We start from the raw sequence: 12,933 nt of genomic DNA, 5'->3' as shown, positions 1-12,933 counted from the left end.
TAGGAATTTAGGGGTCGTGGTTTATTTTAGGATGAGGGTATTGGATCTGTGTTTTGTCTGCTCCTTTCCTTGCTCCTCTGGACCCAAGTGGAGACTTTCCTGATTGCTCTGGAGTCAGAAACTTTGCACCCCTTAAAGAGTGAAGTGAGAAGCAGGTTAGGGTTAGGGCACAGATGCTAATAGATGAGCCATTATCTGGGGCTCATTCCAGTGTGACTTCTTCCCAGCTGAGTTACAGGGGAAATGAAGTCGAGATGGCGCCTTATCTTTATCCTTTGTCTGTTTGACCAGTCCTCCAACGATTGTGGGGCACCCAGGACGTGAGTCAGGACATCCAGGAGATGAAAGATGAGAGCGAGAGGATGGCGCAAGAGAAGCAGCCCACCGTGTTGGAGCTCTTCCGATCGCCCAGCTACCAGCAGCCCATCATGATTTCCATCATGCTCCAGCTGTCCCAGCAGCTGTCTGGAATCAATGCTGTGAGTAGCTGTCCCTGGCTGTCCCACACATGCTTCCACTTGCCGGAGGGGCAAAGCGAGAGTGGTTGCTCACCTCCTTACTACCTACAGAGTCCCCACAATTCTTGCACACAGCAGCCATTACAAAAATGTTGGTTATCCAGGTTTTGACTTGTTTTATTTTTTCCTTTTTTTTTTTTTTTAAGTTTATTTACATAATCCCTACACCCACCCTGGGGCTAGAACTCACAGCCCCAAGATCAAGAGTCATATGCTCTTACTGAGGGCGCCAGTTAGATGCCCCTGTTTTAATTTCTTTAAAAATTTTATCTGCAGTACATGTTTTCCATGTGGGGAAATAAGAAAATAAATAATAAAACAAAAAATTCATCACCTTTAGTCTTGGAACTTGTCGTTAATACTGTTCTCTTTCAAACTTTTTTTTTTTTTTTTTGATTTTTTTTTATTTATTTATTTGACAGAGAGAGATCACAAGTAGGCAGAGAGGCAGGCAGAGAGAGAGGAGGAAGCAGGCTCCCCGCTGAGCAGAGAGCCCGATGCGGGACTCGATCCCAGGACCCTGAGATCATGACCCGAGCCGAAGGCAGCGGCCCAACCCACTGAGCCACCCAGGCGCCCTCTTTCAAACTTTTTTAAAACACTTACCTACTTTTAATTAATCCTCTTTTCTGACCATTCCTTCTTATTTCTAGTTGTCTTTTACTCTGATCAATCCTATCTGATGTCATCAGTGATAAGGCAGGCCGTGCAACTGGAGCAGATGCAAGAATTTACGCTCTGTGGCTTTTCTCCAGGACTTTACAGTCTTAAAAAAAAATCACTGTAAAGCCCTGGGGAACAAGTAGGAAATAAATACAAGAGATCTGGGGGCACACTAGGAACTTAGAGCTGACCTTACTATTCTCTCTGAATATAGTGACTCAGTTCAAAGTGGGGAGCAAAGTGGAAGCTGGCATTTGGCAGGTAGCTTGAATTCTGCAGATAACTAACGACCTTCTAGTTCTTGGGTTCTAGTAGTGGTAAGAGGATACTCCCATACCTTCTATCCATTCGCAGATCGGGTTTTTGGATATGAAACACAGCCTTGTTCTGATTCTGCCCAGAGGGTTTCTCATCACGTCATTCTTCAATCAATACGATTAGATCATTCAGTAGCAAAGCATTTTGCAAAACACACTTACTTGATACTCAAAATAGCAAGTTGGTCCTTGGCCTTTTCTCCCTCACATACAAGAAGGTTACTTGTATTTGAAATAGCAGTGCTTTTCATGAAGGATTAGAGGCTGTTACATCAGAAACTGGGAGAAAAAGTAGTTTTTTAAAAAACTACTTTTTTGAAAAAGTAGTTTTAAAAAAAACCTCTGAGGTGATTTGATGGATCCCAGTTTCAAATTTTGTCATTTTTAAAAATCACTGTGGCCAGGGCACCTGGGTGGCTCAGTGGGTTAAGCCTCTGCCTTCGGCTCAGGTCATGATCTCAGGATCCTGGAATGGAGCCCTGCATCTGGCTCTGCTCAACGGGGAGCCTGCTTCCCCCCTCTCTTCCTGCCTCTCTGCCTACTTGTGATCTCTTCTCTCTGTCAAATAAAATCTTAATAAAAAATAAATAAAAAATAAAAATCACTGTTGGGGCGCCTGGCTGACTCACTCTATAGAGTGTGTGACTCTTGATCTTGGGGCATTGGGTGCAGGGATTACTTAAAAATAAAAAATCTTTTTTTTTTTTTTTAATTTTTTTTTTTTATTTGACACAACACGAATGGGGAGTGTTCCCTCTTTTGCTATGTTTTTGTCAAATAAATAAAATCTTTAAAAAAATAATGAATATACATAGTTTCTATCCAAGGTTGTAGGTGTTTGAAGAGTTCTTGAGAAGGTAGGTCCAGTGTAAACGCATGTGTTCATCACAAAGTCTGATGACAATACGGGTATAAGGGGCAAACACTCCAGATGAAATTGTAAACTCCTGACCCAGACCTGAAAGACTGAACCTTAGCCGATCTAGATCCTGTTCCCTTGTTCCCTGGAGGTCTGAGTTCAGTATTTGGACATCTCAAAATTAACTATGGTAGCTGTAGCAACCCTACATTTCAGCAGGCTGACCAACAAATAATAAACAATAGTATAAACTGTAGCTTACTTAATACTAAGTAAATGTTAAATTAAAATGATAGCTGGTGTCATTTCCTCAAACACTTAGAAAGGACCTAGGATTAGGGGTCAGCTGAGGTTCTGTTTCTATTTTCACGAGCAGGCTGAGGTTCCTTCCAGTTGCTTCGCTGTCAGAATAGGATATCTGTGTGCCAGTCACTGTTCACGGGTTCAAGGGTTAGGGGAATTGTCCGTTGAAGAAGCTAAATTGAGGAACTTGCTACTGGCTGGCTTTGTCGGAAGATCATGCGACTTTTGATCTCAGGGTTTTGAGTTCCAATGCCATGTTTGGTGTAGAGGTTATTTAAAAAAAAAAAAGCCTTTAAAACAAACCAAAAAAGCTTAACCAATAGTTATTAAGGAGGAGACTTCAGTGAGCAGGAGGAGTAAACATTGAAGAAGAAAATGGAAACAAGTAGCTAGAATTGAGAACCAAGAAGAGAAGAGGGATAAGATATAGAAGACGATTTCTTTGTAGAAGAGACACTGAGTGAACCAAAAAGCCCAGAAAGGACTCTTAACCTCCTGGGACTTGGAGTTTATTTTTCTGAGGGTTTTTTTAACTGCTGTGCACAGCTGCGGTTTCACAGTTGTATCTTTTGTTTCCTATCAGGTCTTCTATTATTCAACAGGAATCTTCGAGGACGCAGGTGTTAAGGAGCCCATCTATGCCACCATTGGCGCCGGTGTGGTTAATACCATCTTCACCGTCGTCTCTGTAAGTTGGATGGTGTGAAAGTTTGGGGACGGGGGTAGGGGGCGTTCTTACGCTGGGTTCAAAGCTGGGTTTCTTGTCCTGCCATCTCCCTCCTCCCTACCATCATTTATACAATAAACCTTTGTGTTACCTCATTCTCCTCTGGGGAAGAAGAGCTGTTGAATGATGGGTATAAAAGTCTTTACTCACTCCAAACAAATTAGAAGTAGGTGAGAAAGAGGGAGGTATTAAAGGGATTCTTTCTGTAGGATGCTTTAAACTCAGAACTAAAACGGGAAGTGTGGGGGTGCCTGCATGGCTCAGTTGGTTAAGTGACTGCCTTTGGCTGAGGTCATGATCCCAGAGTCCTGGGATCAAGTCCCGCATGGGCCGTGTAACTCAGCAGGGAGCCTGCTTCTCCCTCTCCCTTTCCGGTCTCATGCTGTTTCTCTCCCTCTTTCTTTCTCAAATAAATAAAATCTTAAGTAAATAAACAGGGAAGTATGACTATAACAAGTATCCTGCTGTTGGTAAGGCAGAGTCAGGTAGTTGGTAACAGTGTTTTCCTGAAAGGGAAAGCAGAAATTTTACATTCTATTCTTCTTTTAGCTGTTTCTGGTGGAAAGGGCAGGGAGGAGGACTCTGCATATGATTGGCCTCGGAGGGATGGCTGTTTGTTCCATCTTTATGACCATCTCCTTGTTGTTGAAGGTGAGTACTCTTTGAGTGAAGGAGAGGGAGGGGATGGGAAGAGAGGGTTATAGGTGATTCTGACATTGGGTGGGAAGGTAAGGTCGGAGATCCATAAAGTCACGTGTTTTACAAAAAGTGAATCATCAGAGATGGGTAATGAAACTGCTATGATTGTATATATACATTCTACATAACAGGCTTGTAATTTAATTCTTCATGTAACGTTGAGGTAATTTTTCCCATTTTACGGGTAATGAAATGATCTTAGTGCAGAATAACACGTGTGAGCACAAGGCTAGGATTCAAAAACCCAGCCTTTTGAGTCTTAAGTCAAATAACTCCATTGTACCCCAGGACAGAGGGAGCTTTTCATTATCCATCAGTCCTCATCTCTGGGAGGCTAGATCCTATCCAGGCTGAGCTGTCTTTACTACTAACTTTCTTTGTTCCTTCCTCATTTAGGATGACTATAATTGGATGAGCTTTGTTTGTATTGGGGCTATCTTGGTCTTTGTGGCCTTCTTTGAAATTGGCCCGGGCCCCATTCCCTGGTTTATCGTGGCCGAACTCTTCAGCCAAGGACCCCGCCCAGCTGCAATGGCAGTGGCTGGTTGTTCCAACTGGACCTCCAACTTTCTCATTGGGCTACTCTTCCCTTCAGCTGCAGTAAGTAAATTATAAACAAACTCAACCAAGCCCATCTCGAAATCAGCTCACTAAAGCCAACACATTTAAAATCTGGCAACTGATGCCGCAGAGGATTAGATATTGAGTGTTTCATGTTTTGGTGTTTTGTTTTGTTTTTTAAATTTTTATTTATTTTAAGATACTGGTTTTTTATTTGTCAGAGTAACAGGCAGAGAGAGGAGCAGGCTCCCTGTGGGACTCGATCCCAGGACCAGGGGATCATAACCTGAACTGAAGGCAGACGCTTAACCAACCGAGCCACCCAGGCGTCCCTAGATTTTATTTATTTTAGAGAGTGAGATTGTGGGAAGGGGAGGAGCAGAGGAAGAGGGAGAGAATCTCAAGTAGACACTGCGCTAATAAGCATTGTGCCTGACCTGGGGCTTGATTTCCTGACCATGAGATCAGGACCTGAGCGAGAAATAGAGTTGGGACACTCAGCCAACTAAACCACCCAGGCGCCCCAGATGTCAAGTGTTTTAAACCAGATTTTCTTCTCATTTTCAATGGCATATAGAAAAGGAAGGAATGGTAGCAAAAAAAAGGTTGAAGCAGGAGGGCAAAACTGGGAAACTGGGGACCTCTGTTTTTTTAAAGGGAACTCTACCCCCCATCATGGGGCTCAAATTCAAGACATGGAGATCAAGAGTCACATGTTCTACTGACTGAGCCAGCCAGGTGCCCCAAAACTGGACACTTTTATTTATTTTAATTTTAAAAATCTCTACACCCAGCTTGGGGCTCGAACTCATGAGCCCAAGATCCAGTCACGCACTCTACCAACTGAGGCAGTCGGGTGTCCCAGTTGGGTGGGTGGTGTCCCACCACCCCACCGCTGGTCTGGGGTGATTACAGGAATAGTTCTGTCTAGATACAGTGATCATGATCAGTCTCAAAGGATTCCAGAACAACACTTAAATCCACAGTTTGAATTAGCTGGCATTAATGACCTCATGACCTTAAAGACTCATTAATAATCATAGGATATTAATGAATGAATGAGATCCTACTATAAAATGACCTGGAACGGATTCCTTAAATAAATGTACTTGCAGTGGACACAGAATGCATTTCCTATATCTGTGAGTCTTTCAGAAACCAGATTTTTTTTTTTTCCTTTTTTTTTTTGAAACCCGGATTTTTAAAATAATCAGAAGTCCTAGGGCCTCTGGTTGGGGCTCAGTCAGTTAAGCATCTGCCTTCAACTTAGGCCATGATCCCAGAGCTGGGATCCAACCCTGTATCAGGCTCCTTGGTCAGTGGGGAGTCACCTCCTCTTCCTACCTGCCGTTCTCCCCCTGCCTGTGCAGACACACTGTTTCTCTCTCTCCTCTTTCTGACAAATAAATAAAACCTTTTTTAAAAAATGTCCTAGAATACTCAATAGGTATTTGGGAGCAGATAGGGATCTTTAATGAATGGGAAAAGGAATGACACAGGATTAGAGATAAAGTAAGTGAGCAGTGGCATTTAAAGACACAAAGAAGACTCCGTGTTCTTGTTAAATGTGGAAGGCTTGTGCCTCGAGGCCTCCTAGAAATGGACGGGAAGGAGAGGTTTGGCAATGACCAGAATTTACACTGACACTCTTTTTTTGGTATCTTTTCACTAGTTCTATCTAGGAGCCTATGTTTTTATCATCTTCACTGGCTTCCTCATTATCTTCTTGGTCTTCACCTTCTTCAAAGTCCCTGAGACCCGTGGCAGGACTTTTGAGGAAATCACACGATCCTTTGAAGGGCAGGCACGGGAGGCTAACAGAGCTGAGAAGGGCCCCATCGTGGAGATGAACAGCATCCAGCCCGTGAAGGAGACTGCCACTGTCTAAGCCATGCCTCCTTCCCGCCTCCCTCCCAACATGGAAAAGCCACCTCTCCCCCAGATGAGGGAGAGACCTCATCAGGTTGTAACCCAGGACTGTTTCTGAATGCTGCTACTTGATTCCTTTCTCTTCCCACACACTCCATGAGCACTCAGAGGAACCCAGTGCTGGAGCTAGTATCTTCAGTGGCTTTTGAAACATTTCATTTCTTGGACATTTTCTCTTCTATTGAGGAGAGATCAAGTGAACCTACCTTCATTTCAGGAGGAACTGGCCGCTTGCCATATGACAACATTGCCAGCTCTTCCTCCCTTGGGTTCTAACAGGGCCTCACGAGGGCCAGTAGGGGAGTAAGAGTGAGGTGCAGTTTCCCTGATCCCAGACTTTCAGGAAGCAGATGTACATGAGTGTGGAGGGCAGAAAGGGATTAAATAAGAGCACCTTCCTTGCTTCCATACAGCTCTGCAGAGCAAATTAACCTTGAGTTTATTTATTTAATCTTCCGGTTTTATTGCATAAATATTTATTTTTTTAAGTGTAAAATAATTTTACCAAATAATGAAAACATAAGGAAATTGAGGATAGAGGGAGGCGCTTGAGGAGAGGTTATAGGGTAGAAGATGCGATGCTGGAGAGAGAGGTCGAGGTGCAATAAGGGCAGATTCAGGGAGAAGCGTAACATGTTCTCAGAGGGTATGTGATGGGGTGTGTGAAGTCTGCATGTTGCCTCTTAACCTTCAGGTGGAAACTCTATAAAGTTTAATTTCTCAGAAAAGTCGTGTGCCTGTATTAAGAAGCTACTGGTTGGTTACCTTTCGAACTTCTTTCTTTGTTTAAAATTATATGTAGTATTACTTGAAACCTAGGGTTATTATTAAGATGGGCATTATAGCTAATGGTGGTGGGTGGGTTCTAACTTTGGTTGGAGTCCAGAGAAGGGAAGGTTATTTCTAAAAATCCTTCTCCCCTCACTGGATAAAACTACTTCCCCTTGTTGCAGACTCATGGGGTAGGGGGTGTTTTAAGTACTCCTAACACCCGCCTGGTAGGAGAACCTTCCAAATGAAAAGCCCAAAATAGTGGTTCTTGGTAGAGGTTCTGTATTTCTCCATTTTGTTCTTTAGGAAATTTTAGTTGTTGATTTTTAATTATATTTAAGCCATAGCTTTAAAAGAATTCAGAGGAGAATGTTCATAAACTAACTTGGAACTTGTAACCTCAGCTCTGGGAGAGGATTTTTCCTGAACGATTATTACCTAGTTAAGTATGTTACTGCTTAGGGTCGTCGCATGCTTGTTCTGTTACCATATTTGCATAGTGTGACGGCAAGTGCCCTTAGGGGACCATACATTTGGGGAAGTATGAGTAAATGTGCAGTGTAGCCCACACTTGAGAGTATGAATGTATGTGCACTGTCACTTTGCTCTGGGTGGGAGTAGATGACTGGTAACTTGTGTCTTCTGTTCCTACAGCCCCCCTTTGAATAAAAGGTATTCAAACTCATCTCCATATATATATATATATAACACTGCCTTTGCTGGGTAGAATTTGTATCTACAGTTTTATTCCAGACTTCAGAGTTCAGGCTCATCTGGCTAATTTTCCTTGTTGGGCAATTGGGGGAGAATTCCTTAAATCTTGAGATGGAGGGTGGAGGACTCTTCCTCCCTCTATACCCAGAGAGTGGCAGTGGGAAAGGAAAGTGTGAGATCAGAACATAGGGCCTCTTGGAGGGGAGTGGGAGGAGAGAGGGAGCCTTTCTTTTAAAGGGGTAATAAACAAAGTGAAGACTTCTAACTGTAGAGCATTTTAGAGTCAGACAAGGTGGAGGGAGGGATGTACGCTTGCTGCAGGTCATGGACACCTCTACAAATCATCTAGTTTCCCAGTATTTTTATAAATGAAGATTGGGCCCCATGACACCTACTCTGTCTTCGCTCTTTCGTATGTTGCTTGATCACCCTTCTCTCCTTGGTGCTTAACATATTTCAGACCCTTTAGCCAAACCCTTGCCCTTAACAGTATTTTAGTCACCAGTTCTCACTGTTACCCCTGGTCACAGCATATGGAAAAGAAAATCACAGAGCTTCCATGGAATGGGGCTTGGTTGACCAGGTGACTTTAACCACCCCTCTGCTTCTGAAGACTCAAAAAACAGTGGGTTGGCAGTAACGCTGTGTGGAAGTTTTCCCGTTTCTCGGTGACCAGATTGTGAATATTTCCAAATGGATTTTCTATTATTAATGTTACTGTGGTTCTTTGTTTTGAAATAAAAACTCTGAATGTACATAAGACATCACAGGCTTTTTTAATTCAGCTTTGGTTTCAACAAAATCAGCTTTAGTTTACATTTCTTCACTTCAATTTATTTATTTATTTTTAAAGATTTTGTTTACTTATTTGACAGACAGAGATCACAAGTAGGCAGAGAGGCAGGCAGGGAGCCAGATGCGGGGCTCGATCCCAGGACCCTGGGATCATGACCTGAGCCAAAGGCAGAGGCTTTAATCCACTGAGCCACCCAGGTGCCCCTTAACTTCCGTTTAGACAAGAAAACACACCCACTTGCACTTATTAACAACTTCATGCCTTCATTTATGGACTGACATTCTGACATTCCCTTCCTTACATTCCCTATCCTTACTAAAGTTACCTGAATGGCTCCTTTTTTATTTCTATTTGGCCAAGGCATGAGCTCTGACAAGCCTTCCTGCTGGCAAACGTAATCATGACACTGGTACTCTGTTAGGAGGAAGGAGAATGAAACCCTGAATGTCCTGAAAGAGCTTGGGGATTGCACCATATTCTCCATAATTGTGGGAATATCAGGTCCCTTTTTCCATTTTTGCGCGCTCTCAGTCCATTTTCCAATAACCAGAGTAAACAAAAAGATCGTGTCACTCCTCTGCTTAAAGCCTGATGACATCTTGTCACACTTAAAGTGGCATCCAGACTCCCTTACTATGACCTGTAAATTTTGTGACCATATATCCTAGCTGACTCCTGTTACCCCGGAGTAATACTTGAGTATATACCGCTTTCATTCATTATCAAAACCCCCTAAAAATATCTTAGGGTTACTCTACCTAAAACGTTTCCTTAACTTCTCTTGTTTTTCTGCTTACAGAAGTCTAGCCCTGCTGAGCCTTCTAATTCTCAAATACTTCAAGTTCATTATTAGTAGGTGCTTTGCACTTGTACCCCTGTGCTTAGAATAGTCGGCCTCAGGGCCGCCTAGGTGGCCAGTGGGTTAAGACTCTGCCTTCGGCTGGGGTCATGATATCAGGGTCTTGGGATTGAGTCCTATATTGGGCTCTCTGCTCAGCAGGGAGCCTGCTTCCCCCCTCCTCTCTCTGCCTGCCTCTTTGCCTACTTGTGATCTGCGTCAAATAAAATCTTAAAGTATTCTGCCTCAGAATTTTGTATGGCTCAGTCTGTCTGGTGAGTTAGGTATTAGTAAACAACCTCTGTAGAATATAAGCTCAAAAGCAAGTAACTTGTCTGTCTCGCTCCTGCCCCGAACACTGCTGGACATCAACTGATTGTTACTGAACTGGTTGGCTCCTATTAGAAGACAGAAACTACACAATGGTTTTATCAGAGAAAGTGGAATATAAAGAATTCCAAGCTGGGCCACCTGGCTGGCTTAGTCAGAAGAGCTTGTGGCTCTTGATCTCACGGTTGTGAGTTTAAGCCCCACATTGGATGTAGAGATTACTTAAAAAAAAAAAAAAAAAAAAAAAGTCAAGGTGTAATAAGTAAAAAATAGCAGGTACCTGGCTGGGTCTGTACCTGGCTGGGTCTGTCAGTGGAGCAAGCGACTCTTGATCTTGGGGTTGTGATTTCAAGCCCTACATTGGGCGTGGAGCCTACTTTAAAAAAACTTTTTAATTAAAAAAAAAAAAAGGAAAATAATAGAACTAAATATGGTATTCTAGAGCTGAGGAAGCGTATCCAGGGAGAGACACCCTTGGAAGAGAGGCCACCTCCCCAAAGCTGAGGCTCAGTTCTTTTTTTTTTTTTTTTTTTTTCCAAGATTTTATTTGAGAGAGGGAAAGATAGAGCGTGATGGAGGGTTGGCGGGGGTGGGGGGAAGCAGCAGGAAAGGGAGAGGAAGGCTCCCCCTGAGCAGGGAGCCCAAGGCGGGGCTCAATCCCAGGACCCCAGGATCATGACCCCAGCCAAAGGCAGGCGCTTTACCGACTGAGCCACCCCAGGCACCCCTAAGGCTCAGATCTTTGAAAATGCAGAGTTGGGGTGCCTGGGTGGCTCAGTGGCTTAAAGCCTCTGCCTTGGGCTCAGGCCATGATCTCAGGGTCCTGTGATCGAGCCCCATGTCAGACTCTCTGCTCAGCGGGGAGCCTGCTTCCCCCTCTCTTCTCTGCCTGCCTCTCTGCCTACTTGTGATCTCTGTCAAATAAATAAAATCTTTTAAAAAATAAATAAATAAAATGCAGAGTTGTAGTCTACTGGATAGAGAAATTTGCTGGATTGCACAGGCCAGAGCTGGTGTGGCCTGAGAAGCAGGGGACAACTGCAGGTGAGCCACAGCTGGTGGCCAGATACGTTGAGTGTACAGAGGGGGTCAGGGCACCAATTGGGAGGTGGGGGGAGGCGGTCCTTGGAGCCTTGTGGGAAATGATTGCCAGACATGGGCTGGGGCTGTGAGGTGACTGATGGGAGCTTGTATTCTGGGTGCATGACTGGGGCAGGGTGCCACCAAACGTTTTGTCATCTATGGCATGGCCACTGGAAAGAGCAGGAAAAGCCCCATTCTTCCTAGAGTATCCTAACAGCACCATCTACTGAGAAAACTTCACTGTGCTTAACACTCTCAAGAGGAAATGATCTAAAGGCATTCCATCCATTACCAAAAGGATGAATTTGGAGCCCAGAGGCAAAAAATCAGTAACTAGCAGAATAAATGTGAGATGACTGGCTGAAGTGGTCCTGGGCTGAGAGAATGACTCTTTCCACACCTCCCAAAGTCTACCTGTGCTTTTGATAAAATTCAAGTTAAAACATACCACCCTTTTTCTTTCTTTTTTAGCCTAAAAGGGTTTTTGCAGAACCTTTGGTCAAGGTTCCAGCTGGAAGGCTGCAGAGAAAGTTGGGCTGGTGGCCGCAGCCCAGGGTTGAGAAAGGGAGACGGGGAGAGGTAGCCTGGCGCTGTGAGATGCTGGGGAGTGGCCACAGGTGGGGACCAGACCACAGGTGAGCCCCAGTCCTCCAGCTCTGGCTCTACGTTCCCGGGGCTTCCCTATGCCATCCTATCACCAGGGAGAACTACTTGAGTGTCGATTCCCAAAGTGACCCCAAAAATCAAGTGTCAAATCTGTGTCGTGGATCCGCGCCCTGGTTGCGACGGCACAGGTGTAACCGCCGTCGCGCCGAGCGCCGACCTTGTCTCGAGTCGCCGCCAGGCTCGCTCTGGGACCGCTGCCGGAAGCCGGCTTCTAGAGCGCGCAGGTTTCCGGCTTGAACCTCTCCAGCCCCGGGCGTGGCCCTACGGCGGGCACCGCCCACTTCCTCCCCTTTTCCTCGCCCTCCCCCCGCGGCGCCGCTGGAGGCCCGCCTGGCGCCAAGGAATCCGCAGACCCTGCGGGAGGCGGGGCTTCAGCCGCCTCTTCACTGCGCAGGCGTGAACGGCAGCAAACCTCTAGTCGGTAGGTTTCAAGATCTTTGAAACCATTTCTGGTTCTAGTCCAGATCGTAGCCCAGAAAACCTTCCAAAGCAGGTATTTCTCACCTGCCTTATTATGAAGTGAATTTAACTACCCTTCCTAGATTGCTCGAGACTTAGTGACTTAATTGATAAGCCTGAATCACGTGAGTTACATTAGATAGATTTCAGAAATTAAATCCAAATCTCATTTTTTTTTTTAAATGAGGAAATTGAGAGCAATGAATGAATTGGCAAAACGAGCTGGCATGGTACCTCTGTCTCTTGACTGAATGCTCAGGGACTGGAATAAAGTTAAGTAGCCAATAAGGTGTAAGGGTGCCGGTTTCTACATATGTTTACCTAAATATTATAAAAATGTTTAATTTTTTTAAGGTTTTATTTATTTATTTGAGAGAGAGCCCATGGGCGGGAAGAGGGACGTAGGGAGAAGGACAAGCAGGCTCCTCCTTGGTGGAGGGTGTTCTGGATGGAGCGGAGGGATAGGGCTGGGGCCAGGGCTGGGGCCAGGGCTGCCTGTCTCTCCCTCTGCCTGTGCTCAATCTCTCTCTGACAAATCAAAAAAAAAAAAAAAAAAAAAAAAGAAAGAAAGAAACTCCATATATATATATATCTATCTATCTATATAGATATATATATCTATATCGATATAGATATAGATATATATATAGCAAAACTGAAAAAATTAGCAAATCAACCATAACGGAGAAATCAACCTATC

The 12,933-nt window shown here is 44.3% G+C and overlaps 1 protein-coding gene across 6 annotated transcripts in view; it reads left to right on the top strand.

Annotated features, from left to right (window-relative positions):
• Positions 1-8,820, top strand: part of SLC2A3 (solute carrier family 2 member 3) — an 89,969-nt gene extending 81,149 nt beyond the window's left edge. For all 6 annotated transcript variants that reach the window (XM_032874661.1, XM_032874664.1, XM_032874663.1 and 3 more), the window contains 5 exons: positions 292-479; positions 3,244-3,348; positions 3,937-4,038; positions 4,483-4,686; positions 6,320-8,820. In XM_032874661.1, the coding sequence (XP_032730552.1) occupies positions 292-479; positions 3,244-3,348; positions 3,937-4,038; positions 4,483-4,686; positions 6,320-6,535 (815 nt within the window). In that variant the 3' untranslated portion in view covers positions 6,536-8,820. The remainder of the gene's footprint in view (positions 1-291; positions 480-3,243; positions 3,349-3,936; positions 4,039-4,482; positions 4,687-6,319) is intronic.
• The last annotated feature ends 4,113 nt before the right edge of the window (positions 8,821-12,933 follow it).

The sequence above is a fragment of the Lontra canadensis genome, unplaced genomic scaffold, assembly GCF_010015895.1.
Source record: "Lontra canadensis isolate GAN:19392208 unplaced genomic scaffold, GSC_riverotter_1.0 scaffold53, whole genome shotgun sequence".
NCBI lineage: Eukaryota > Metazoa > Chordata > Mammalia > Carnivora > Mustelidae > Lontra > Lontra canadensis.
Note: the sequence above shows the minus strand (reverse complement) of the source record. Positions and strands in the feature narration are given on the sequence as shown.